The 26,145-nt window shown below is 41.4% G+C and overlaps 2 protein-coding genes across 3 annotated transcripts; both read right to left on the bottom strand.

Annotated features, from left to right (window-relative positions):
* Positions 1-2,086: 2,086 nt before the first annotated feature.
* On the bottom strand, positions 2,087-11,985 carry LOC114437882 (myosin heavy chain, fast skeletal muscle-like). 2 transcript variants are annotated; one of them, XM_028408817.1, is made up of 41 exons: positions 11,958-11,985; positions 11,827-11,867; positions 11,409-11,627; positions 11,192-11,335; positions 10,940-11,096; positions 10,819-10,846; positions 10,637-10,739; positions 10,454-10,546; positions 10,312-10,375; positions 10,130-10,228; positions 9,945-10,048; positions 9,683-9,821; positions 9,484-9,602; positions 9,216-9,365; positions 8,933-9,103; positions 8,536-8,839; positions 8,357-8,421; positions 8,175-8,262; positions 7,935-8,052; positions 7,724-7,847; positions 7,470-7,610; positions 7,141-7,392; positions 6,796-7,038; positions 6,496-6,672; positions 6,278-6,423; positions 6,101-6,191; positions 5,617-6,006; positions 5,402-5,528; positions 5,186-5,304; positions 4,896-5,092; positions 4,526-4,709; positions 4,274-4,439; positions 4,059-4,183; positions 3,645-3,953; positions 3,349-3,552; positions 3,137-3,262; positions 2,887-3,057; positions 2,689-2,793; positions 2,501-2,596; positions 2,277-2,408; positions 2,087-2,180 (listed from the first exon to the last, which is right to left on the bottom strand). In XM_028408817.1, exons 3-41 carry the CDS (start codon positions 11,613-11,615, stop codon positions 2,163-2,165), a joined length of 5,796 nt encoding a protein of 1,931 aa, XP_028264618.1. In that variant the 5' UTR covers positions 11,616-11,627; positions 11,827-11,867; positions 11,958-11,985; the 3' UTR covers positions 2,087-2,162. The 2 variants fall into 2 exon arrangements, with proteins under 2 accessions (XP_028264618.1, XP_028264617.1); XM_028408816.1 differs by having other exon boundaries at positions 2,163-2,180; positions 7,141-7,396; positions 7,474-7,610.
* A 1,865-nt stretch (positions 11,986-13,850) lies between these two features.
* LOC114437804 (myosin heavy chain, fast skeletal muscle-like) lies at positions 13,851-24,877 on the bottom strand. The gene is made up of 40 exons (XM_028408738.1): positions 24,806-24,877; positions 24,535-24,572; positions 24,007-24,228; positions 23,790-23,933; positions 23,538-23,694; positions 23,417-23,444; positions 23,231-23,336; positions 23,048-23,140; positions 22,907-22,970; positions 22,725-22,823; positions 22,540-22,643; positions 22,278-22,416; positions 22,079-22,197; positions 21,811-21,960; positions 21,528-21,698; positions 21,131-21,434; positions 20,947-21,011; positions 20,765-20,852; positions 20,523-20,640; positions 19,300-19,423; positions 19,049-19,185; positions 18,716-18,971; positions 18,390-18,632; positions 18,132-18,308; positions 17,914-18,059; positions 17,737-17,827; positions 17,253-17,642; positions 17,033-17,159; positions 16,817-16,935; positions 16,529-16,725; positions 16,194-16,377; positions 15,942-16,107; positions 15,727-15,851; positions 15,316-15,624; positions 15,020-15,223; positions 14,808-14,933; positions 14,560-14,730; positions 14,362-14,466; positions 14,149-14,244; positions 13,851-14,057 (listed from the first exon to the last, which is right to left on the bottom strand). The coding sequence occupies exons 3-40, from the start codon at positions 24,211-24,213 to the stop codon at positions 13,851-13,853; spliced, it is 5,856 nt and encodes a 1,951-aa protein (XP_028264539.1). The 5' UTR covers positions 24,214-24,228; positions 24,535-24,572; positions 24,806-24,877.
* Between the last annotated feature and the right edge of the window lie 1,268 nt (positions 24,878-26,145).

The following is a 26,145-nucleotide window of genomic DNA, read 5'->3' as shown; positions in this document are numbered from 1 at the left end:
AATTTTGACCCCCTGAACGTGTTCAAAAACTCACCAAACTTTGCACAATGCTGTTTCCCGGCGAAAATCGCAACTTGACACTGTCGCCATTGGCGAGCGTGGCCGCATGGCTCTGCAGCACCCCCTAAAGTGTAAAAATATTCACCGCAAGTGCTACAGACCTGAAACTCGGTACACTTATGTATTGCTTTGTGACAAGAAAAAAAGCCTCTTGGACGAAAATTCCGCGACGTACAGGAAGTCCGCCATTTTGAAAAAACCACGCCATGTTCCAATTTGCACACCCCGAACTTTTGCGAACTCCTCCTAGGGGAATTGCTTGATACGGCTGAAAATTGGTGCACTCGCCCTTAATGGGTTAGGGACCAAAAGTTATCAAAAAGGCCACACTTCGTGATACAGTCTGGCTGTTGCGCCACCACCTTGATTTGTTCATCCTACCTGCCTCTTACTCTATCATGACATCAGCCCCTGGGCAACTTTTCATATCACCTCATCGTCATATGTGGGCGTGGCCACATGGCTCAGCAGCGACCCTGGAATGAGATCTGCTTCCCCGTTTGAACTACAGACACGAAAATTGGTATACATATGTATCACCTCTGGACGAGAAAAAAAGTCTCTTGGAGGTATCCTCTATAATGCACAGGAAGTCCGCCATTTTGAAAAAACTGTGCCATTTTGCAATTCCCCCCCCCCCCCCCCCCCCCCCCACTTTTATGAACTCCTCTTAGGGGATTTGTCCAATCGGGCTGAAAATTGGTCTGGTTACTCTTAAAGCATTAGGGACCAAAAGTTATCAAAAATGCAGCATTTTGTCACATGCTCTGGCTGTGGCGCCGCCACGAATTTGACCCTTCGATAATGCACAGGAAATAGATGTTTTTGTGGCTGTATCTCCCTCATACTTCATCCTATGTGGATGAAACTTTACAGTCATGCTGAACATCTGACTCTGCACGCACTGATATGCTTATATGTTACAGTCACTGTGCCACCTACTGGCAGGAGGACCTGTCTTTTCTATGTGTGTGTTTTGGTGTACTCTTCTGGCATGCAGACCACAGCTCATGCCGGTACCGGGGGGGAGAGGTCGTGGGACAATAGGGGAGGCGGCTGCTGGTCCCACGGACTGCAAGGACTGCGAGGGCCCATCATCGCTGCTTGCAGCTTAAATTTGTTATTTTTCTTCTGCGTCATTCGATGCCAATTTGACCCCCTGAACGTGCTCAAAAAGCGACTTGAAACTGTTGCCATAACAGTGACTTGCGAAATGGCTCTACAGCGCCCCCTAGAATTTGAAAATATTCTGTGTAACAGCTACGGCCATGAAAATTTGTATGCTGATGTATCGCCTTATGCCAGGAAACATGCATTTGGAAAATAAATTCCAGCCCCTACAGGGCGTCGGCCAACTTGGAAAAGCCACACCATGTTCTAATTTGCACACCCAGCACTTTTGCGAACTCCTCCTAGGGGAATTACTTGATACGGCTGAAAATTGGTGTGCTCGCCTTTAAGGGGTCAGGGACCAAAAGTTATCAAAAACGCAGCAGTTTGTCATATGGCCTGGCTGTGGCCTCCTAGGGAAATGCTCTGATAGACCTGAGATTTTAATCCTACCTGTCTCTTACTCTATCATGACATCAGCCCCTGTGCACGTTTTCATATCACCTCATCCTCATATGTGGGCATGGCCACATGGCTCAGCAGCGCCCTCTAGAATAAGATCTGATCTCAGTTGTTCAAATTGTTATTTTATAGTTATAGGGAGTGCATTGTTTTAGACAAAGCCACCATAGAAACAGAATTAAATGGTCCTTTACTCTCTACTTTATAGAAGAACTATTGCCTTAATATTATTTCATAATGCAACTCGTACACACTTTGTAGTCCTCAGAACAGTTATTAAAATCATACACACAAGATGGCAGTATAAGTATCGAGTAAGGGACCTCCTGAAACTCAATGAATGTTACCGGTTCTATATTTGTGTGAACCACAAATGCAATATTTCCTATCAACAGTGGATGGGGTAGATTAAAATGGAGTCATGTAATAGAATAAAAATAACAGACATGGTAAATTAATTCAAAAATAATTTATTGTGGTATCTTTCATATCATATTGTATGACTAAAAAAGACCATCAGATGGAGTGCTTTATTCAGCTTCTTTTCCCTGTAAGAAAAGGATAGCAAAATACACAGTGAGCACTTTATACATGTCTGTTGTGTCAAGTGAATGGCAATAATGATGACATATAAACATATTTACCTTGCCAGAGTCACGGCTCTTTGCTCTCAGCTTGTTGACCTGGGACTCTGCAATGTCAGCACGCTCCTCAGCTTCCTCCAGCTCATGCTGGATCTTCCTGCACTTGGACAGGTGAACATTGGCTTGCTCCTCCTGCAATGACACAGAAATTTAAAATGTTTAATCACTAAAAGTTGCCTGCTCTGTCCAAAAAACCTCTTTTAAAGATGTATGTTTTTACTCACAGCTTCCTCAGCCTGCCTCTTGTATGCCTTCACCTTCAGCTGCAGCTTGTCAACCAGGTCCTGCAGCCTGACAATGTTTTTCTTGTCCTCCTCAGTCTGTAATATATTTTTGCATGGTGAGATAGTATATGATATAATGTAATAAGATATGCTTGAACTATATATGTTAAGTGTTCATGTGGTTGTACCTGATAGGTGAGCTCCTTCACTCTCCTCTCATATTTGCGGACACCCTTAACGGCATCTGCACCACGTCTCTGCTCATTCTCAATCTCTGTCTCTAGCTCACGCACCTTCAGAAAGAAAAGACAGAAAGTTTATACAACAGTAAGACCCATGTGGAAAAGTCTTAACATTTTGCAGAAATCCTAAGGTAATTATTTTACCCTAGACTCAAGCTTCTGGAGCTGCTTCTTGCCACCCTTCATGGCCAGGTTCTCAGCCTCATCCAGGCGATGCTGCAGATCCTTAACAGCAACCTCAAGGTTTTTCTTCATCCTCTCCAGGTGAGCACTAGTGTCCTGCTCCTTCTTCAGCTCCTCAGCCATCATAGCAGCCTAGAAAAAAATAACATTTAAGTTAACAATTACAGTTTATTGTAAACATGAATAGTAAAACAACAAGATTTAAACTTACATCAGTGATGGCCTTCTTGGCCTTCTCTTCTGCATTCCTAGCCTCCTGAACAGTGTCATCCACTTCACTCTGGACCTGAACCAGGTCAGCCTCAAGCTTCTTCTTGGTGTTCAGAAGGCTTGTGTTCTAAAAGATTAAAAATGGTTTTATTTCTCTTGTCTGACATAAAAGTGTAAATAGTTAGATTTGTGAGTTTGTGGAGTAAGGTTTACCTGAGAGTGCAAAAGTCCAACACGCTCACTGGCATCCACCAGCTCCTGCTCAGCGATCTTGCGGCTCCTCTCTGTCTGTTCCAGAGCAGCTCTGAGCTCTTCAATTTCAGCCACCATGAGGCCATTCCTGCGGTCCACCATGGCAGCCTGTTCCTTGAGGTCATCCTGGGCTCTGACAGCATCATCAAGGTGCAGCTGTGCATCCTGGAGAACAAAACAAAAATAAAAGTCACATTGATATCATAATGTGAAAATGCAGTAAAGTCTCAAACAACAACACAGTGTTTAAAAAATACCTTCAGCTGTGCCTGCACATTCCTCAGCTGTTTCTGGGACTCAGCAGCTTGGCGATTGGCATGGCTAAGCTGAACCTCCATCTCATTCAGATCTCCCTCCATCTTCTTCTTGATTCTCAGGGCATCGTTCCTGCTCCTGACCTCTGAATCCAGAGTGCCTTGCATGGAGTCAATCACCCTCTGGCTGTTTCTCTTGATCTGCTCCATCTCTTCATCTTTCTCTGCCAGCTTCCGGTCCACCTCACCCTTAATCTGGTTAAGCTCCAGCTGAACACGCAGGATCTTAGACTCCTCATGCTCCAGAGTTCCCTAATGTCATCAAAAAACAGATGTTCTTTCTGCCATCATATATATTGATCTTTGTGCTTTGTGTGGATTTTTTTTTTCAGAAGATTTCTTCAGACAGGAATTTACCTCAGCCTCCTCAAGAGCAGTCTGGATCTCAGACTTCTCTGTCTCCACCTGCTTCTTGGCCTTCTCCAGCTCATGGATGCTCTTGCCAGTCTCACCAATCTGTTCAGTCAGATCTGAGATCTCCTCTGCAGAGACATGTTTGATATTATTTAGTCCTTGTATTGATTCAAAGTACTGATTATGCAATACACTGACTTAATCTATTTGGAACTCACGTTGAAGGTTCTTGTTTTCACGCTTCATTGTCTCCAGCTGATCCAGGGCTTCTTCATAGGAGTTCTTCATCTTGAACAGTTCAGTGCTGAGAGAACGAGCCTCCTTCTGAGCTCCCTCAAGCTCTGCCTGACCCTCCTCATACTTCTGCTTCCACTCTGCCAACACCTGAGTAACACAAATTTTATATCTGAGTATCTAAAAAAACAATTATGTAGGTTAAGTCCTTTGTCACCAAAAGTTGAGCCTGTTACCTTGTCAAAGTTCCTCTGCTTCTTGTCAAGGTTGGCAGCCAGTCCGTTGGCTCTCTCCACATCAATCATGAGGTCCTCCACTTCACTCTGGAGTCTCTGCTTGGTCTTCTCCAGGGAAGCACACTTGGAATTGACAGCCTCAATCTGTTCCTCAGCCTCCTGAAGGCGCTGGGCCAACTTTTTCCTTTAATAGATGTGAGATTTTGTTAAGAATATGTATTTTATATAAGAATATATAAGTCCTCATGAAAGACAAAATGACACAATTGTTTAAATTTATGTATTAGCAAAAATACGTGTGTAAGGTACGATGTGCTGATTCTACTTCTATAGTTCTCTTCTTTAGTTCTCTAAACTGAGTGTTACTCACTTGGCTTCCTCAAGCTCCTCAGTTCTCTGGATAGCATCAGTCTCATATTTTGTTCTCCACTGAGCCACCTCACTGTTGGCCTTGGACATTCCACGCTGAAGCTCAGCCTTGGCCTCCTGCTCCTCCTCAAACTGCTCCCTCAGCAGATCGCAGTCATGGCGGGCAGATTGGAGTCCATGGGCAAGGGCATTCTTGGCCTAGTGTAGGACATATAACAAAATTGAGTGTGCATAATTCTAAAATCTCAATCAAATAACATCAATCCACACACTAACTTAAATGTTTCATACCTTAACCTCCTCTTCAATCTGTCTCTTCAGCTCCTCAATCTGCTGAGTGAAGGCCTGTTTGCCTCTGGTCAGCTGGGAGACCAGGGCTTCCTTCTCTTCAATTTGGCGGCCAAACTCACCTTGTGTAAAAATGGTGATCAAGGATTAGATTTTTGTTCATACAGTGAAAGTCTTGTTCACACTGTACATTGGATGTCAAATGTTGTCTGTGCGTACCATTTTCTGTCAGGAGACGGGCTTTCTGTGCACCCAGGTCGTTGATCTGACGGATATTTTCATCATTCTTGGTCTTCAGTTCGCTAAGTTGGTCCTCAAGAGTACGGCACATCTTTTCAAGATTTCCCTAATGAGGAAAAGAGCAACCAGCAACCATCAGTAACAATTTATTTAAAGGAATTAGTCTCTAGGTATTAAAATCCAGTTAAATGTACCTTGGCCTTAGCAACAGCCTCCATGTTGCTAGAGAGGTCATCAATCTCCATCTTGTATTCACTCTTCTCCTTCTCAAGCTTCTGCTTGACGCGCTGCAGGTTGTCGATCTGCTCTCCCAGCTCAGCGACGCTGTCAGCCTGCTTCTTACGAAGAGCAGCAGCAGTGGCTTCATGCTGCAGGGTAGCCTCCTCAAGGTCACGACGGAGCTTCTGGAACTCAGCCTCACGCTTCTTGTTCATCTCAATCTGAGCAGCAGTTGCACCGCCAGCCTCCTCCAGCCTCTCACTGATCTCCTCAAGTTCCCTGGACAGGTCAGCCCTCTGCTTCTCAACCTTGGCACGAGCAGCACGTTCAGCCTCAATCTCCTCCTCCAGTTCCTCAATGCGGGCCTTTTGGAGGTGGATATGTTGTCTTTTAGTAAACTTTTCCATTTAAATTGTACAGTAAGCAACGTGTGGAAATGCAGCATAATGGATCAGTCACCTGAAGCTCCTTGATCTTCTTCTGAAGCTGGGCACCCATTGACTGCTCATCCTCAATCTTGCTCAGCAGCTGACTGATTTCAAAGTCTTTCCTGTGGAAATAATACAACGCATCAAAAGAGTTTATCTATGCTATATACCATGATGGTTGTCTTGAAATGGAAAAAAATGTTGTTACTTCTTGATTTTCTCCTCAGACTGCTGCTTGTCATTCTCAAGATCCATGATGGATTCCTGAGCCAGTTTCAAGTCACCCTCCAGCTTCCTCTTTGCTCTCTCCAGGTCCATGCGAAGCTTCTTTTCTTGCTCCAGAGAACCCTCAAGCTGCACATTGACAAAGGTTAGTCATTATCAAATTAATCTTGTTTTAGAAATCCAACTGATTTTTTCACTTACATCATCAACTTGCTGCTCAAGCTTGGTCTTGGCCTTGGTCAGCGTGTTGACTTTGTCCTCCTCAGCCTGCAGGTCATCAAGAGTCTGCTGATGAGCCTCCTGAAGGGCCTTCTTCTCCTTGGTCAGCTTAGCAATACTCTCATCCTGAGAGGCCATCTCCTCAGTCAGGTTCTTCACCTACAATTGCAAGAAAGATGTTATAGCATAACTCTCAATAATGTATGTACTATTTAATCAGCTAGTACTATACATACTATATATACTATACATACTATACTATATATATACTGTATATTAAACCTTGTTTTCAGTGGCGTGTTTCTCCTTCTCCACTTTGGCCAAGGTAAGTTCCAGGTCATCAATATCCTTCTTGAGCTCAGAGCATTCATCCTCCAGCTTTCTCTTCTTGGCAGTAAGCTCAGCATTGATTTCTTCTTCATCCTCCAGTCTCTCAGTTGTCTCCTTGAGTTTGGCCTCCAGCTGAATCTTGCTCTTGATAAGTCCCTCACATCTCTCCTCAGCATCTGACAGATTCTCTGATTCCTAGTTGACATTTGAGAAAGGACATTAGTAAATTAATAATTATTTTAGGGTACAAAAAAATACATCTAAAAAAACATTAGATACAACATTAGATGTACTTACAGATGCAACTTGGAGCTGCAGATCATTCTTCTCCTGCAGAAGAGACACCATCTTCTCCTCCAGTTCCTTCTTTTTGGCCAAGGCTGCAGCCAGATCAGTCTGCATCTTCTCATAGTTCTCCTTCATCTGGGCCAGCTCCTTCTCAGTTTCAGCGCTCTTCAGCAGAGGCTTGATCTTGTAGTACACCTTCATCCATGGCCAGTGTTTGACATTCATGAATGAGCGGACATTGTACTGGATGGTGAAGATGGCCTCCCTGCAGACAAGAAGTTTCTGTTGTAGGCACTGTTATTCTTTATGCTTAATACTGTGTGGTTACAATTTTAAACATGCCTCCTTTCTGTCATCTTGACAAACTCCTTTCTCATAAGGTAACCACGACAGAGAGCCTGAGTCATGGTGACCAGAGATGCCAGCTTTTCATCTCTCATCTCCTCAAGGGTACCCAGCAGACCAGCCTTGAAGAACACCTGAACACAAGGTGCAAAGATTAAAATACCTTCAAACCTCGGTGAATGAATCAATACTTGACATCATATACAATGAGCATTGGGACAAGCCAGACATTAGTGGGAGTTCTTACCTTGGTGTGACCAAATCTGTACTGATCATGGTCAACATCAATGGATCCAAGCAGCTTCTCAGCAGCTTTCTTGTTGTCAATAAACTGGCCCTCAGGAATGACACTGGCATTCAGCACCTTGTATCTTTTTTGAGAGAACAAATGGTTGGTGTTAGCATTTGTTTTAAAATTCATGATAAAGGTTATTATGAGGTTTGTATTGAATTGATACCTCTGTTTGAAGTCACCATACAGGATTCTGCTGGGGAAACCCTTTCTGCAGATTCTGATACCCTCCAGCACACCGTTACACCTGAGCTGGTGGATAACCAGGAAGTTCTCCATCAGACCTGCAGAACAGAGATTTTTCAGTCTTTACTGTCGATACATACGTTCACTGTTTTGTTTCTTTAGAAGCATTAACTCAATCCTGCCCACACAAGTAGTACAACAGTATGTTACATTGATGTACCTGGAGTCTTGGACTCGTTCGGAATCAGGCAACGCACAAAGTGAGGATGGGTGCTCCTCAAGTTTGTCATCAGCTTGCCCAAATTCTCCTGTAGGTATAAAGTAGAGACCCCATAGTCAATACAAAGTAACAAATGTGGAATTCAGCATTTGCTGGCAATTCATGCATTTCTAAAACCTTACCCTGAACTGTGAGGACACAGTCTGCATAGAACCACCCTTCTTCTTGCCTCCCTTCTTACCAGCCTCTGTATTTAATAATTTGAAATTTGTCTTAGAAATGTGACACAAACACATACACAATGACTAATATGTAGAACATTGTGGATACAAATGTATGATATAGTTTGAATGCATCATACCCTCAGGAGCAGCTGGAGGATACAACAAAGACAGCAGTTTAACTGATGACTTCTGGTACAGCTGCACAACAGACTCATTCAGTGGGTCCTTGTTCTTGTCCAGCCAGCCAGAGATGTTGTAGTCCACAGTGCCGGCATAGTGCACCAGGGAGAAGTGAGCCTCAGCCTTGCCCTTGGCAGGCTTTGGCTTCTCAAAGGCTTTAGTTTTGCCAAGATGCTGGTCATACAGCTTGTTCTTGAAGGATGTGTCAGTGGCCTTGGGGAACATGCACTCCTCTTCAAGGATGGAGAAGATGCCCATGGGCTTTTTTGAAGGACAGGAATAAATGTTATGAAATGTCAGTTCATTCTAGCATAATAGCTATCACAGTTTGCCGAATAAGGACAGGATGTGTACCTTCTCAATCAGCTCAATGCAGGCAGCCAAGTCCATACCGAAGTCAATGAACTCCCAGATAATACCCTCCTTCTTGTACTCCTCTTGTTCCAGCACAAACATGTGGTGGTTGAAGAACTGTTGCAGTTTCTCATTGGTGAAGTTGATGCACAGCTGCTCCATGCTGTTGAACTGTGAATTGACAAATCACCATCATAATCACTGGTCTCAACTAAAACGAAGTAATGCAAATTACTACTGAAATGCAAAGTATCAATGCTGAATTGTTGAGAAGAAAGCTTACATCAAAGATTTCAAAGCCGGCAATGTCCAGGACACCAATAAAGAAGTTCCTCTGCTGCTTAGTGTCCAACATCTGGTTGATACGGATAACCATCCACAAGAACATCCTCTCATAGATAGACTTGGCCAGTGCAGTCACTGCATTCAGCACCTAAGACAAAGACATGGACCTTTTTGTTTAATGTTTAATTTAAGTGTATTTACCACAATTCACATCAGTTATCTGTTTGTACATTACAGGGACATTGACATTGTTAACTCATGTTTACCTGAGGTACAGTCTGTCCCTTGGTGACATACTCATTTCCGACCTTCACTCTGGGATAGCACAGAGCCTTCAACATGTCGGCAGAGTTCAGACCCAACAGGTAAGCAACCTTGTCAGCATCTGAAAACAAAAGTTTAGAGTTAGTATGTGTAGTCTTTTACTGTATCCGTCCATCATGGTATAAATGACCAAGTACCCACCCTCTGTGCCATCAGGCTCAGCCTGCTCCTCACGCTGCTTCTGCTTGAACTTCATGTTACCGTGGTGAAGCACAGCACCAGTCATCTTGTAGATGCTCATCTTCTCCTCACCAGTGAAGCCCAGAATATCAATGGCATTCTGTTCAAGGAATGTTCAAAGCAGAAAAATACCATCACTTCATAAAAAGGTTTGCAAACAACAGTTCAGAAACTCTTTTAACACACACACTATGATTAATCTTGTATTACAAAAATGACTCACATCGGTGGCTTCCAGCTCAACTTTGTCATCAATGCTGGCCACAGTAATCTGACCCATACTGCACATGGGGAAGTCATATGGGTTGGTTGTAATGAGTGACATCTCTGCAAACCAATCAAAGTAAAATGTTCAGCACATTGTTTAAGAAAAATAGCAAAACAGTGCAATCAATCCATTTTATTTACCAATCAGCTCAGGCTTGTGGTTTGTCATCATTTGGTAGAAGATGTGGTAGCCTCTCTCATCAGGAAGCTGGAATGTCACTCTAGACTTCTCCAGCAGATCTGACAAAATTTTTTGTAAGTCAAAAGCTTTCCCCCCTTCAGATTGAATGATATGGATTCCCATTAAAAAACTGGACACTTACATGTCTCAATATCAGCACTAGCCAGTTTGCCAGTAGTACCGAAATGAATTCTGATGAATTTACCCTGTTTTGGACAAAGAAAGTGTTAAAGTCTTTCCATATGAGCCATATTTGACACACACAGAAGTACCTTCATACTTACGAAACGAGAAGAGTTATCATTTCTCACGGTTTTGGCATTACCATAAGCCTCCAGCAGGGGATTGGCTGCAATAATCTGATCCTCCAGGGAGCCCTATAATCCAGGTTTAGACAATAGGTTAGGAAAGAACTTCTTACTGAAAGTAAAATCTGTATTTTTAGACACTTTTTCATCATAACATACCTGCATTTTTGATTCCTTCTTCTTGTCACCACCAACTGAGATTGTGGCAAAGTACTGGATGACACGCTTGGTGTTCACAGTCTTTCCAGCACCAGATTCTCCACTGGGTATAGACATAGACTTGTAAGAATTTGATTGTGATATTAGATTATGTTGAACAAGTCAACAAGTGTACTACTTACGTGATCAAGACAGACTGGTTCTCCCTATCTGTTAAAATCAGAAGCAAATAAGGTCACTTTCCTTCTGCAAACACCAACCCTTAATATTAACACATAGTTCATTTTTAAGTTAAGGACGTACCAGTAAGCATGAACTGATAAGCGTTGTCAGAGACGGAGAAGATATGGGGTGGAGCCTCCATACGCTTCTTGCCTCTGTAGGCACTTACAACCTCAGCATCGTACACTGGAAGCCATTTGTATGGGTTCACAGTGGCACAGAACAAACCAGAGTAGGTCTAAAAGAGATTACAGAGATAGACAAAATTATGCCTCTCGCTCAGATATTAAGCTTAAGCTATTATTTTAATTTTCTGAAAAGACTGATTCTTACGTAGATCATCCATGCTGCATAACGCTCTTTGAGATTGTACAGCACAGAGGCTTCATTGAGGTGGGTCATCATGGCCATGTCCTCAATTTTGTCGAACTTGGGAGGATTCATTGGAGAGACGTCATCTTCTTTGACTGTCCTCTCCTGCAACAACACATTGGTCACAATGAGAACTGATCAGGCATTCTTCACTTGAGTCTGACATCAAGATACCAACCTCTTCACCCTCCAGGAGTTTGACTGTGACTTTGCCACCATCTTTCTTGATGATAGTTGCCTTCAAGTACAGTTCTTTGGCATCAGCCACATAGCAGGCACTCTTGGCATCAAAGGGTTTGTTTTGAGCCTCAATTCTTTCCTTCTCTGGCTTACGGAGGTAAACGGCAGCTTTGCCATAAATGGCCATCTCCGCGTCTGTGCTCATGGTGCCGGTTTACTTCAGTGTGGTAGTAAAAAACATATGTCTGAGTGAAATGTTTTAACCATTTTGTGCTCAACTAACTAAACAACAGAGCTATTTAATCTTAAATTTGACTAGATAGAATATGTAAAAGTAACATCACATAAGTTTTTCACATTTAGATCAAAAAATATTTCCTAATTTAAATAATGCTTCACATAACACATAGAAGTACCTGATCCTGTGTACGTCAGAAGTCAGTTGTATTACACAATCCTGTTGAAATAATGGAACACGTTAGCAATTACAGAGGTAACTTTTTAGAACTAATGAATGATCTTCCAAGCAGATTTAAGATTACCCTACCACAAGCAGGAGTCTTCAATGGTCTTCTACCATGCACACTTCTCTGCTCGCCTGTACCGGCTTATATTGAACTCAAGCAGCTTACTCAGCAGAAGTTAAATATGGAATACCCACCAAATGTGGAGGGAGTGGCATTAAGAGAACGCATCTATTAATTCCAGGAATGGTTGAAAAATCATTTACTTTAATAAAAAAAAGGAGTTTTTTTCATTAGTTGAATAATTTTCTTTTTTAAATATATAATAATATAATTTAAAAATTCTTGCAAAATATGTTAGTAATTTATAAAATCAATATCTCTTTATATACACAGAAATAGCCTTAAAAATATTCTCATGACAATGTAAGGTGTTTTGTCAACTTTTATGTGCTTTCCAAAAACATGCATAGGCAAGAAATACATTCGTGGAACACAAACTCTTTTATGTGCACACACTAATCAAGCTTCCAGTCATTCAGCAGCCTATCATAGTTATCTGTGTTGCCAGCTGCTCAAACATTTTGCACCCTCCCCCAGACTATTTCAGAGCATCCCTTAGATCCTCAATGTCTTCCACCTGTTGACTGACTGCACTAGTGGAAGATTATTTGTGCGTTTATAGAAACATTATCTTTAGTTAATGTAAATGAAGTTCTCTTTAAGATAAAATAGAGCAGCAAAGCACTGTATTTGTAGCACCATATTTAAAGTTCTGGATATATTTTTAATATGCCTTTTACATTATGCTAAAAACGACATAATAGGAATATTTACTTGATATGACAGAATTCTACAATGTGTAAAAAATAGTTGTACATATCTCTTAGTCATTGTGGTGGAAAAATGTAAATATAAAAAGTTTGTAAATTCTATACGAGTATTGTTCTAGAGTGCTTTATATTTGGACTACTTTGCTTAATTAAAGCATATTAAATAAATAATTTCACCACAAACACAACCTACACTCATAGACCTAAACTAGAATCCTTGCAAGAATGTGTTTACAAAGCAGGAGTTAAAAATGGGACACATGCCAAATATGGTTAGGGTGACAGCTGGTGGTTATTGAAGCTATATGTATAGCTGTATTCATGATACTCAGCTGAGTTCGACTGATTGTCTCATTGGTGTAATTAACACTTATTGAAAAAAATACTTAATTCATGTATTAATATGAGCAATGCAATTGATGAGTTGTTGAGTTCACAACAAATAGATTAGGAAAAATGAATAACAGCACTATAGTAATTACTTGCGATTAAGTGTAAAGGATATGTCATTGGCATTCGCACTCATATGTCAAGCTATTAACACTTTAACTGACTCTGCAAACAGCTTCAGGTCCATTTTTGGCATAGGCAGACTACTGCTCTTTGAATGTCAACCTTATCCTGTTGTTGAGCAATATATATATTAAAAATGTCACAGGCCAAAGGAAGTGGTAAACACTCAGTACTTTTGACATTATATTAACATTCCCTAAAGACAGTACATTGTTATTAGTAGAATAAAAAAAAGATTTTTATTTATACATGTTTTTGTTGTTGTTGATTTTGAATACACATTTAATGTGCATTTACTTTATGCTAATGTGTGTGGTCAGGAAATCTAAAACACAACTGTTGCATTTCTGATCAATCATTCCTGTGATGACTTTTTCATATTCATAATACCAACTTGCAATGGGTGGGGTTACTGTATTACATATAAGATTAAAAAATGAACCTATACACATAGCAATGTAAGAGCCACAACTTTATTGTTTCAACACATGTAGTACATCATATTATATGATTCCATACATTAAAGCACTCAGAGTAGTTTACTCAGCTTCCTTTCCCTGCAAAAGAAAAATGCTTTGTATTAGTTTGGTTCAATTACATTAATTAGCTTGTGGTAAAGGTTATTTTTGATCATTGCATTTTATAGGGTATACAATTACTAGAAATAGTAGGGTAAATATATTGCATCTCCTGTAAATACATTACCTTGCCAGAGTCGCGGCTCTTCGCTCTCAGCTTGTTGACCTGGGACTCTGCAATGTCAGCACGCTCCTCAGCTTCCTCCAGCTCATGCTGGATCTTCCTGCACTTGGACAGATGAACATTGGCTTGCTCCTCCTGCAATGCCACAGAAATTTAAATGTTTAATAACCAAAAGTTGACTGCTCTGTCCAGAAAACCTCTTTTGAAGATGTATGTTTTTACTTACAGCTTCCTCAGCCTGCCTTTTGTATGCCTTCACCTTCAGCTGCAGCTTGTCAACCAGATCCTGCAGTCTGGTGACGTTTTTCTTGTCCTCCTCAGTCTGTAATAAAGGATTGCATAGTGAGACATATAACATATAATAATATATATAATATATAATGTAACATTATACAGTATATGTCTGTACTATATATGTTAAGTGTTCATGCGGCTGTACCTGATAGGTGAGCTCCTTTACTCTCCTCTCATATTTGCGGACACCCTTAACGGCATCTGCACCACGTCTCTGCTCATTCTCAACCTCTGCCTCCAGCTCACGCACCTTCAGAAAGGAAAGAAAGAAAGTTTGTACAACCATAAGACCCATGTGGAAAAATCTTAACATTTTGCAGAAATCCTATAGTAATTATTTTACCCTAGACTCAAGCTTCTGGAGCTGCTTCTTGCCACCCTTCATGGCCAGGTTCTCAGCCTCATCCAGACGATGCTGCAGATCTTTAACAGCAACCTCAAGGTTCTTCTTCATCCTCTCCAGGTGAGCACTAGTGTCCTGCTCCTTCTTCAGCTCCTCAGCCATCATAGCAGCCTGGAAAAATAACATTTCAGTTAACAATTACAGTTTATTGTAAACATGAATAGTAAAACAACAAGATTTAAACTTACATCAGTGATGGCCTTCTTGGCCTTCTCTTCTGCATTCCTAGCCTCCTGAACAGTGTCATCCACTTCACTCTGGACCTGAACCAGGTCAGACTCAAGCTTCTTCTTGGTGTTCAGAAGGCTTGTGTTCTAAAAGATTTAAAATTATTTTATTTCTCTTGTCTGACATAAAAGTGTAAATAGTTAGATTTGTGACTTTGTTGAGTAAGGTTTACCTGAGAGTGCAAAAGTCCAACACGCTCACTGGCATCCACCAGCTCCTGCTCAGCGATCTTGCGGCTCCTCTCTGTCTGTTCCAGAGCAGCTCTGAGCTCTTCAATTTCAGCCACCATGAGGCCATTCCTGCGGTCCACCATGGCAGCCTGTTCCTTGAGGTCGTCCTGGGCTCTGACAGCATCATCAAGATGTAGCTGTGCATCCTGGAGAACAAAACAAAAATTGACAACACATTGATATCACAATGTGAAACTGCAGTGAAGCCTCAAACAACAACACAGTGTTTAAACAATACCTTCAGCTGTGCCTGCACGTTCCTCAGCTGTTTCTGGGACTCAGCAGCCTGGCGATTGGCATGGCTAAGCTGAACCTCCATCTCATTCAGATCTCCCTCCATCTTCTTCTTGATTCTCAGGGCATCGTTCCTGCTCCTGACCTCAGAATCCAGAGTGCTCTGCATGGAGTCAATCACCCTCTGGCTGTTTCTCTTGATCTGCTCCATCTCTTCATCTTTCTCTGCCAGCTTCCTGTCCACCTCACCCTTAATCTGGTTAAGCTCCAGCTGAACACGCAGGATCTTAGACTCCTCATGCTCCAGAGTTCCCTGTCATCAAAAAACACAGAATGTTCTCTCTACCATAATATATATTGATTTTGGAGAGTGGAACAGTTTTTTTTCAGAAGATTTCTTCAGACAGGGATTTACCTCAGCCTCCTCAAGAGCAGTCTGGATCTCAGACTTCTCTGTCTCCACCTGCTTCTTGGCCTTCTCCAGCTCATGGATGCTCTTGCCAGTCTCACCAATCTGTTCAGTCAGATCTGAGATCTCCTCTGCAGAGACATGTTTGATATTATTTAGTCCTTGTATTGATTCAAAATACTGATTATGCAATACACTGACTTAATCTATTTGGAACTCACGTTGAAGGTTCTTGTTTTCACGCTTCATGGTCTCCAGCTGATCCAGGGCTTCTTCATAGGAGTTCTTCATCTTGAACAGTTCAGTGCTGAGAGAACGAGCCTCCTTCTGAGCTCCCTCGAGCTCTGCCTGACCCTCCTCATACTTCTGCTTCCACTCTGCCAACACCTGAGTAACACAAATTTTATATCTGAGTATCTAAAAAAACAATTATGTAGGTTAAGTCCTTTGTCACCAAAAGTTGAGCCTGTTACCTTGTCAAAGTTCCTCTGCTTCTTGTCAAGGTTGGCAGCCAGTCCGTTGGCTCTCTCCACATCAATCATGAGGTCCTCCACTTCACTCTGGAGTCTCTGCTTGGTCTTCTCCAGGGAAGCACACTTGGAATTGACAGCCTCAATCTGTTCCTCAGCCTCCTGAAGGCGCTGGGCCAACTTTTTCCTTTAATAGATGTGAGATTTTGTTAAGAATATGTGTCCTCATGAAACACAAAATGACATGACAGTTTAAATGTATGTATTAGCAAAATCACTTATGTAAGGTACGCTATGCTGATTCTACTCTTCGGAAACTTAAACTGAGTGTTACTCACTTGGCTTCCTCAAGCTCCTCAGTTCTCTGGATAGCATCAGTCTCATATTTTGTTCTCCACTGAGCCACCTCACTGTTGGCCTTGGACATTCCACGCTGAAGCTCAGCCTTGGCCTCCTGCTCCTCCTCAAACTGCTCCCTCAGCAGATCGCAGTCATGGCGGGCAGATTGGAGTCCATGGGCAAGGGCATTCTTGGCCTAGTGTAGGACATAACAAAATTGAGGGCACAAAATTCTAAAATCTCAATCAAATAACATCAATCCACACACTAACTTAAATGTTTCGTACCTTAACCTCCTCTTCAATCTGTCTCTTCAGCTCCTCAATCTGCTGAGTGAAGGCCTGTTTGCCTCTGGTCAGCTGGGAGACCAGGGCTTCCTTCTCTTCAATTTGGCGGCCAAACTCACCTTGTGTAAAAATGGTGATCAAGGATTAGATTTTTGTTCATACAGTGAAAGTCTTGTTCACACTGTACATTGGACGTCAAATGTTGTCTGTGCTTACCATTTTCTGTCAGGAGACGGGCTTTCTGTGCACCCAGGTCGTTGATCTGACGGATATTTTCATCATTCTTGGTCTTCAGTTCGCTAAGTTGGTCCTCAAGAGTACGGCACATCTTTTCAAGATTTCCCTAATGAGGAAAAGAGCAACCACAACCTAAGTAACAATTTATTCAAAGGAATTAGTCTCTAGGTATTAAAATCCATTTTAATGTATCATGTACCTTGGCCTTAGCAACAGCCTCCATGTTGCTAGAGAGGTCATCAATCTCCATCTTGTATTCACTCTTCTCCTTCTCAAGCTTCTGCTTGACACGCTGCAGGTTGTCGATCTGCTCTCCCAGCTCAGCGACACTGTCAGCCTGCTTCTTACGAAGAGCAGCAGCAGTGGCTTCATGCTGCAGGGTAGCCTCCTCAAGGTCACGACGGAGCTTCTGGAACTCAGCCTCACGCTTCTTGTTCATCTCAATCTGAGCAGCAGTTGCACCGCCGGCCTCCTCCAGCCTCTCACTGATCTCCTCAAGTTCCCTGGACAGGTCAGCCCTCTGCTTCTCAACCTTGGCACGAGCAGCACGCTCAGCCTCAATCTCCTCCTCCAGTTCCTCAATGCGGGCCTTTTGGAGGTGGATATGTTGTCTTTTAGTAAACTTTTCCATTTAAATTACACAGTAAGCGACATGTGGAAATGCAGCACAATGGATCAGTCACCTGAAGCTCCTTGATCTTCTTCTGAAGCTGGGCACCCATTGACTGCTCATCCTCAATCTTGCTCAGCAGCTGACTGATTTCAAAGTCTTTCCTGTGGAAATAATACAACGAATCAAAAGAGTTTATCTTTGCTATATACCATGATGGTTGTCTTGAAATAGAAAAAAATGTTGTTACTTTTTGAGTTTCTCATCAGACTGCTGCTTGTCATTCTCAAGATCCATGATGGATTCCTGAGCCAGTTTCAAGTCACCCTCCAGCTTCCTCTTTGCTCTCTCCAGGTCCATGCGAAGCTTCTTCTCTTGCTCCAGAGAACCCTCAAGCTGCACATTGATAGAGGTTAGTTATGATCAAATGAATCTTGTTTTAGAAATCCAACTGATTTTTTCACTTACGTCATCAACTTGCTGCTCAAGCTTGGTCTTGGCCTTGGTCAGTGTGTTGACTTTGTCCTCCTCAGCCTGCAGGTCATCAAGAGTCTGCTGATGAGCCTCCTGAAGGGCCTTCTTCTCCTTGGTCAGCTTAGCAATACTCTCATCCTGAGAGGCCATCTCCTCAGTCAGGTTCTTCACCTACAATTGCAAGAAAGATGTTATAGCATAACTCTCAATAATTTCTGTACTATTTAGTCAGCTAGATACTGTATATAAAACCTTGTTTTCAGTGGCATGTTTCTCCTTCTCCACTTTGGCCAAGGTAAGTTCCAGGTCATCAATATCCTTCTTGAGCTCAGAGCATTCATCCTCCAGCTTTCTCTTCTTGGCAGTAAGCTCAGCATTGATTTCTTCTTCATCCTCCAGTCTCTCAGTTGTCTCCTTGAGTTTGGCCTCCAGTTGAATCTTGCTCTTGATGAGTCCCTCACATCTCTCCTCAGCATCTGACAGATTCTCTGATTCCTAGTTGACATTTGAGAAAGGACATTAGTAAATAGTTTAGGGACACATTATGAAAAATACAACATCTATTAAGATGTACTTACAGATGCAACTTGGAGCTGCAGATCATTCTTCTCCTGCAGAAGAGACACCATCTTCTCCTCCAGTTCCTTCTTTTTGGCCAAGGCTGCAGTCAGATCTGTCTGCATCTTCTCATAGTTCTCCTTCATCTGGGCCAGCTCCTTCTCAGTTTCAGCGCTCTTCAGCAGAGGCTTGATCTTGTAGTACACCTTCATCCATGGCCAGTGTTTGACATTCATGAATGAGCGGACATTGTACTGGATGGTGAAGATGGCATCCCTGCAGACAAGAAGTTTCTGTTGTAGGCACTGTTATTCTTTATGCTTAATACTGTGTGGTTACAATTTTAAACATGCCTCCTTTCTGTCATCTTGACAAACTCCTTTCTCATAAGGTAACCACGGCAGAGAGCCTGAGTCATGGTGACCAGAGCTGCCAGCTTTTCATCTCTCATCTCCTCAAGGGTACCCAGCAGACCAGCTTTGAAGAACACCTAAACAAACAGTGCAAAGATTACAATAACTTAAAACCCGAGGTGAATGAGTCAATACTTTACCTAATATGCAATGCACATCAGGACAAACCAGACATTAGTGAGGGTTCTTACCTTAGTGTGACCAAATCTGTACTGATCATGATCAACATCAATGGATCCAAGCAGCTTCTCAGCAGCCTTCTTGTTGTCAATAAATTGGCCCTCAGGAATGACACTGGCATTCAGCACCTTGTATCTTTTATGAGAGAACAAATGGTTAGTGTTAGCATTTCTTTTATAGTTCATGTCCAGGATAAAGGTTATTATGAGGTTTGTATTAGGCTTGTGCAAAATCGTATCGTGTGCAATTAATCGTCAGAAAAACTGTCACCGATTAATATTTGCCACTTATCGATTACGGCGATTAGTTGCGTTTCGTCATGATCACGCATTTTTGTGTGAGACGTACTCACCATCACCGTCAAGCGCGCACATGTGAGCCCACAATAACAATCATGGCGGAAGACAGCGGTGTTTAGTTAAATGATGCGGAGCAGCACGTTCCTAACAGAGGTTCAATGTCTGTCATCATAAGCCGGAGCACGAAGAAAGCCGAAGAAAGCACAACGAGGACACAACGCCGGCTACAGCTGTATATAGTGCCGCCACATGCATTAGGTGAAGCGTGGAGCGTTGGTTGTTGTCATAGTAACTGGACTTTTGCTCGGATCAAAGGAATGAACTCCAATCTTTATTTACGGACTCCACAGCAAGATAGGAAACATTACAACAGCGAAGTCTCCTCCAGCAGATATTGAAAGAATTCCACTCAGCCGAGAATCCGCGATACGTTAGTCATCGTGCTCCCTACGACCAAACTAAGCGCTGGAAGAACGTAAGGCAGCTTGATTTGCACAGACATACATTTAAATGTGGAATTGTCCGGTTTGTTTGTAATGTTTTTTCTGCTGCTGTTCTACAGTCTGAGTGAAAACATGCACTAGTGTGGGACATATTCAGTCACAGGTTAATTTGCACAGACACATTTTTTTAACTTTAATAATCACTGATGTGACTTTTCTGAACTTATTTGTCCTGTTTAATTTTAATGCTGACATGCACTGCTCTGTGACTTAAGATAAGAACATATGAAGCACAAAGTTACTTTAAACGTTTGCTTCATTATTACTTTGAAGCAGTTTGTGCATCTGTTATCAATACATATTTCCATGGCTGGTTTGTAAGTGCAATTGTCATTAAATCGTCAAATTAATCGTTATCGGCTAAATGCCACAATTAATCGTGATTAATTTTTTGCCAATATCGCCCAACCCTAGTTTGTATTGAATTGATACCTCTGTTTGAAGTCACCATACAGGATTCTGCTGGGGAAACCCTTTCTGCAGATTCTGATACCCTCCAGCACACCGTTACACCTGAGCTGGTGAATAACCAGGAAGTTCTCCATCAGACCTGCAGAACAGAGATTTTTCAGTCTTTACTGTCAATAAATAGTTATTCACTGTTTTGTTCCTTTAGCAGCATTAACTCACTTCATCCCACACAAGCAGTACAACAGTATGTTACATTGATGTACCTGGAGTTTTGGACTCGTTGGGAATCAGGCAACGCACAAAGTGAGGATGGGTGCTCCTCAAGTTTGTCATCAGCTTGCCCAAATTCTCCTGTATGTATGAAGTAGAGACCCCGTAGTCAATACAAAGTAACAAACGTGGAATCCGACATCTGCTGGCAATTCATGCATTTCTAAAACCTTACCCTGAACTGTGAGGACACAGTCTGCATAGAGCCACCCTTCTTCTTGCCTCCCTTCTTACCAGTCTCTGTATTTAGAATAATTTGAAATTTGTCTTACAAATATGACACAAACACATACACAATGACTAATATGTAGAACATTGTGAATACAAATGTATATTATAGTTTGAATATTGCATCATACCCTCAGGAGCAGCCGGAGGATACAACAAAGCCAGCAGTTTAACTGATGACTTCTGGTACAGCTGCAAAACAGACTCATTCAGTGGGTCCTTGTTCTTGTCCAGCCAACCAGCAATGTTGTAGTCCACAGTGCCAGCATAGTGCACCAGGGAGAAGTGAGCCTCAGCCTTGCCCTTGGCAGGCTTTGGCTTCTCAAAGGCTCTATTTTTGCCAAGATGCTGGTCATACAGCTTGTTCTTGAAGGATGTGTCAGTGGCCTTGGGGAACATGCACTCCTCTTCAAGGATGGAGAAGATGCCCATGGGCTTTTTTGAAGGACAGGAATAAATGTTATGAAATGTCAGTTCATTCTAGCATAATAGCTATCACAGTTTGCCGAATAAGGACAGGATGTGTACCTTCTCAATCAGCTCAATGCAGGCAGCCAAGTCCATACCGAAGTCAATGAACTCCCAGATAATACCCTCCTTCTTGTACTCCTCTTGTTCCAGCACAAACATGTGGTGGTTGAAGAACTGTTGCAGTTTCTCATTGGTGAAGTTGATGCACAGCTGCTCCATGCTGTTGAACTGTGAATTGACAAATCACCATCATAATCAGTGGTCTCAACCAAAACGAAGTAATGCAAATTACTACTGTAATGCAAAGTATCAATGCTGAATTGTTGAGAAGAAAGCTTACATCAAAGATTTCAAAGCCGGCAATGTCCAGGACACCAATAAAGAAGTTCCTCTGCTGCTTAGTGTCCAACATCTGGTTGATGCGGATAACCATCCACAAGAACATCCTCTCATAGATAGACTTGGCCAGTGCAGTCACTGCATTCAGCACCTAAGACAAAGACATGGACCTTTTTGTTTAATGTTTAATTCAAGTGTATTTACCGCAGTTGACATCAGATATCTGTTTGTACATTACAGGGTATTTGACATTGTTAACTCATGTTTACCTGAGGTACAGTCTGTCCCTTGGTGACATACTCATTTCCGACCTTCACTCTGGGATAGCACAGAGCCTTCAACATGTCAGCAGAGTTCAGACCCAACAGGTAAGCAACCTTGTCAGCATCTGAAAACAAAAGTTTAGAGTTAGTATGTGTAGTCTTTTACTGTATCTGTCCATCATGGTATAAATGACCAAGTACCCACCCTCTGTGCCATCAGGCTCAGCCTGCTCCTCACGCTGCTTCTGCTTGAACTTCATGTTACCATGGTGAAGCACAGCACCAGTCATCTTGTAGATGCTCATCTTCTCCTCACCAGTGAAGCCCAGAATATCAATGGCATTCTGTTCAAGGAATGTTCAAAGCAGAAACATACAATCACTTCATAAAAAGGTTTGCAAACAACAGTTCAGTAACTCTTTTAACACACACACTATGATTAATCTTGTATTACAAAAATGACTCACATCGGTGGCTTCCAGCTCAACTTTGTCATCAATGCTGGCCACAGTAATCTGACCCATACTGCACATGGGGAAGTCGTATGGGTTGGTTGTAATGAGTGCAACCTCTGCAAACCAAACAAAGTGAAATGTTCAGCACATTGTTTAAGAAAAATAGCAAAACAGTGCAATCAATCCATTTTATTTACCAATCAGCTCAGGCTTGTGGTTTGTCATCATTTGGTAGAAGATGTGGTAGCCTCTCTCATCAGGAAGCTGGAATGTCACTCTAGACTTCTCCAGCAGATCTGACAAAATTGTTTTTAAGTTAAAACCTTTCCCCCTTCAGACTAAATGATATGGATTCCCATTAAAAAAACTGGACACTTACATGTCTCAATATCAGCACTAGCCAGTTTGCCAGTAGTACCGAAATGAATTCTGATGAATTTACCCTGTTTTGGACAAAGAAAGTGTTAAGGTCTTTCCATATGAGCCATATTTGACACACCAGAAGTCCCTTCATACTTACGAAACGAGAAGAGTTGTCATTTCTCACGGTTTTGGCATTACCATAAGCCTCCAGCAGGGGATTGGCTGCAATAATCTGATCCTCCAGGGAGCCCTATAATCCAGGTTTAGACAATAGGTTAGGAAAGAACTTCTTACTGAAAGTAAAATCTGTATTTTTAGACACTTTTTCATCATAACATACCTGCATTTTTGATGATTCCTTCTTCTTGTCACCACCAACTGAGATTGTGGCAAAGTACTGGATGACACGCTTGGTGTTCACAGTCTTTCCAGCACCAGATTCTCCACTGGGTATAGACATAGACTTGTAAGAATTTAATTGTGATTAGATTATGTTGAACAAGTCAGTTTACTGTGTACTACTTACGTGATCAAGACAGACTGGTTCTCCCTATCTGTTAAAATCAGAAGCAAATAAGGTCACTTTCCTTCTGCAAACACCAACCCTTAATATTAACACATAGTTCATTTTTAAGTTAAGGACGTACCAGTAAGCATGAACTGATAAGCATTGTCAGAGACGGAGAAGATATGGGGTGGAGCCTCCATACGCTTCTTGCCTCTGTAGGCACTTACAACCTCAGCGTCGTACACTGGAAGCCATTTGTATGGGTTCACAGTGGCACAGAACAAACCAGAGTAGGTCTAAAAGAGATTACAGAGATAGACAAAATTATGCCTCTTCCTCAGATATTAAGCTTAAGCTATTGTTTTAATTTCCTGAAAAGACAGATTCTTACGTAGATCATCCATGCTGCATAACGCTCTTTGAGATTGTACAGCACAGAGGCTTCATTGAGGTGGGTCATCATGGCCATGTCTTCAATTTTGTCGAACTTGGGAGGATTCATTGGAGAGACATCATCTTCTTTGACTGTCCTCTCCTGCAACAACACATTGGTCACAATGAGAACTGATCAGGCATTCTTCACTTGAGTCTGACATCAAGATACCAACCTCTTCACCCTCCAGGAGTTTGACTGTGACTTTGCCACCATCTTTTTTGATAATGGTTGCCTTCAAGTACAGTTCTTTGGCATCAACCACATAGCAGGCACTCTTGGCATCAAAGGGTTTGTTTTGAGCCTCAATTCTTTCCTTCTCTGGCTTACGGAGGTAAATGGCAGCTTTGCCATAAATGGCCATCTCCGCGTCCGTGCTCATGGTGGCGGTTTACTTCTGTGTATCAAATGAAACGACAACTTTAGAAGTTTGTCATTAAGAGAAGTTTCTTTGCCAAGAGTTGTCAAGTCATTGCATAATTACACTTAACCTAAACATTTTTAGGAGTGTTACAGAGCAGAGTGGATTATCCCCACAGGGATGTAAAATGCATGTGTCCATTGGGTTGTTGTTAATATTAACACCTAACACTTTTTTTAATGACTTAAATTGGATAAACAACTGTTAAAGCCACATATTATGCATATGTTAAACTATAATTTATAATATATAAAGAAAAACTGTAAAAAAAAGTACACATACCTTGCTTCCTTTTTTGTAAAGAATAGTAGTCCACAACCCTGTAAACAAAAAAATCATTAGAGTCAAAAAAACAAATCAACCAAAATTTACAATAGTACTCAGATGGTATGTAACAATAAATAAACAATAAATAAACATCTGTTTGTGATTAAAACCACTGAGTATATACATATAGTTTTACTTTTACATTGCATATTTTAACAAACGTATGTAAAAAATAGAAAAAAAAAGGCTACACTATAACAGTGTGAAGCTGTGTAGATGTGCTTACCACAAGCTTGAACTGATCTTGCACCACACACTCTGCAGCATCTGTTGGTCATCCTTATATACCAAACTGACCTGCCTACAGAGCAAAGCTAAAAGTAGTTCACATACCTAATACGGTTACCAATACTGCTGAGTTGCTGAGTTTTGAGGCTTTTTTTAAGAGTGGTTTTAAATCCACCCTGAAAGTAAAAGTAAGATGCTTTTTTAAGTTCATTGTATGTCACATGTATTGAAGAATATATGCCACATACACATAAAGGGCAGAGCAGATGGGACAAGGGTTTTTATGTAAAAATAAAATTTTGACTACATTGGCACTCTCTTTACATCTTGAGGTATAAATGCCCTAATACTTTCTATTTTACTATTTTCAGTATTTATCAATAAAACTCATCCAAACTGGGAAACAATAGTGTTATTCATTTGCACTGTGTGTCTAAGTAAATATAAATTATAAGTTGATGAATGTTCTAGTTTTAGAAATAGCAATTCCAATTACTTTTCATAGTATAATATTAAAAATGGACTCATTATACACAAAAGATAGTTCATTCATAGTTCAATCATTCAATGTTTCAGATTACCACAAGCAAAATTCTATTCATTTTATTGTCACATCAGAACATAAGATTGATTTAGTGTGCACAATGAACCACTCAGCAGCCAACTTGGGAACCAGTAAAGACGACATACTCATATCTCTTTCCTCTGCATTTTTAGGGGCCCTCTGCCATACCACATCATGTCATTTGAGTAAAGGCCTGTACACTGATATGACAAAAATACTTTCTGTGGAAAAACTGTTGACAGCTTTCATGGTGTAATAAAAAAATTATGTGAAGGTATTCAAAATCAATTTTATCTGTTGTTATAAAGATGTGTAGTTACACTGATTGAGATATACAGACAAACATTCCACTCCCTGACATATATAGTACATGTCTATGAGGCTACATTAAGTAAAATATGTAGCACTGACGTTTAAAATAAAAAAAGGAAATTTAAAACATATATTAAAATAAAACTACTACTGAACTAAAATTGTTTATTTCCACACTTATAGAAATATGATACAGTTGCCTATGAAATAAAAAAATCATTAATGTGAACATGTACTTGTACATGTAAGCTCACCTAATGTGGTGTATGTACATGTAATGTAACTGTACATGTAATGAGATAGATGAAGGAGTACTTGAAGGAATGAAGGAAGACCCCAAAGGTCAAGAACCAGGTGTTGCTGTCAGCATGGTGACATTTGCTGACCATCCGTTTTTTCTGTGAAATCCTGCTCAGCAAGCTATTTTCAAGCGTCCAACAGAATACTGCTGACCACTCAGG

The sequence above is a fragment of the Parambassis ranga genome, chromosome 6 (assembly GCF_900634625.1).
Source record: "Parambassis ranga chromosome 6, fParRan2.1, whole genome shotgun sequence".
Classification (NCBI taxonomy): domain Eukaryota; kingdom Metazoa; phylum Chordata; class Actinopteri; family Ambassidae; genus Parambassis; species Parambassis ranga.
Note: the sequence above shows the minus strand (reverse complement) of the source record. Positions and strands in the feature narration are given on the sequence as shown.

What these genes read in the sequence shown, in the direction of transcription:
- LOC114437882 (XM_028408817.1), bottom strand. Translation starts at nt 11,615, where the DNA reads ATGAGCACAGACGCGGAGATGGCCATTTATGGCAAAGCTGCCGTTTAC. An exon ending in TTGAGCTGGAAGCCACCGAT is followed by an intron (nt 9,822 to 9,944) that starts GTGAGTCATTTT and finishes TTCCTTGAACAG; the next exon opens with AATGCCATTGATATTCTGGG. An exon ending in AGAGGCAGGCTGAGGAAGCT is followed by an intron (nt 2,409 to 2,500) that starts GTGAGTAAAAAC and finishes GTGTCATTGCAG; the next exon opens with GAGGAGCAAGCCAATGTTCA.
- LOC114437804 (XM_028408738.1), bottom strand. Translation starts at nt 24,213, where the DNA reads ATGAGCACGGACGCGGAGATGGCCATTTATGGCAAAGCTGCCATTTAC. An exon ending in ATGCAGCATGGATGATCTAC is followed by an intron (nt 23,695 to 23,789) that starts GTAAGAATCTGT and finishes AATCTCTTTTAG; the next exon opens with ACCTACTCTGGTTTGTTCTG. An exon ending in CCGGCTTTGAAATCTTTGAT is followed by an intron (nt 21,699 to 21,810) that starts GTAAGCTTTCTT and finishes GTCAATTCACAG; the next exon opens with TTCAACAGCATGGAGCAGCT.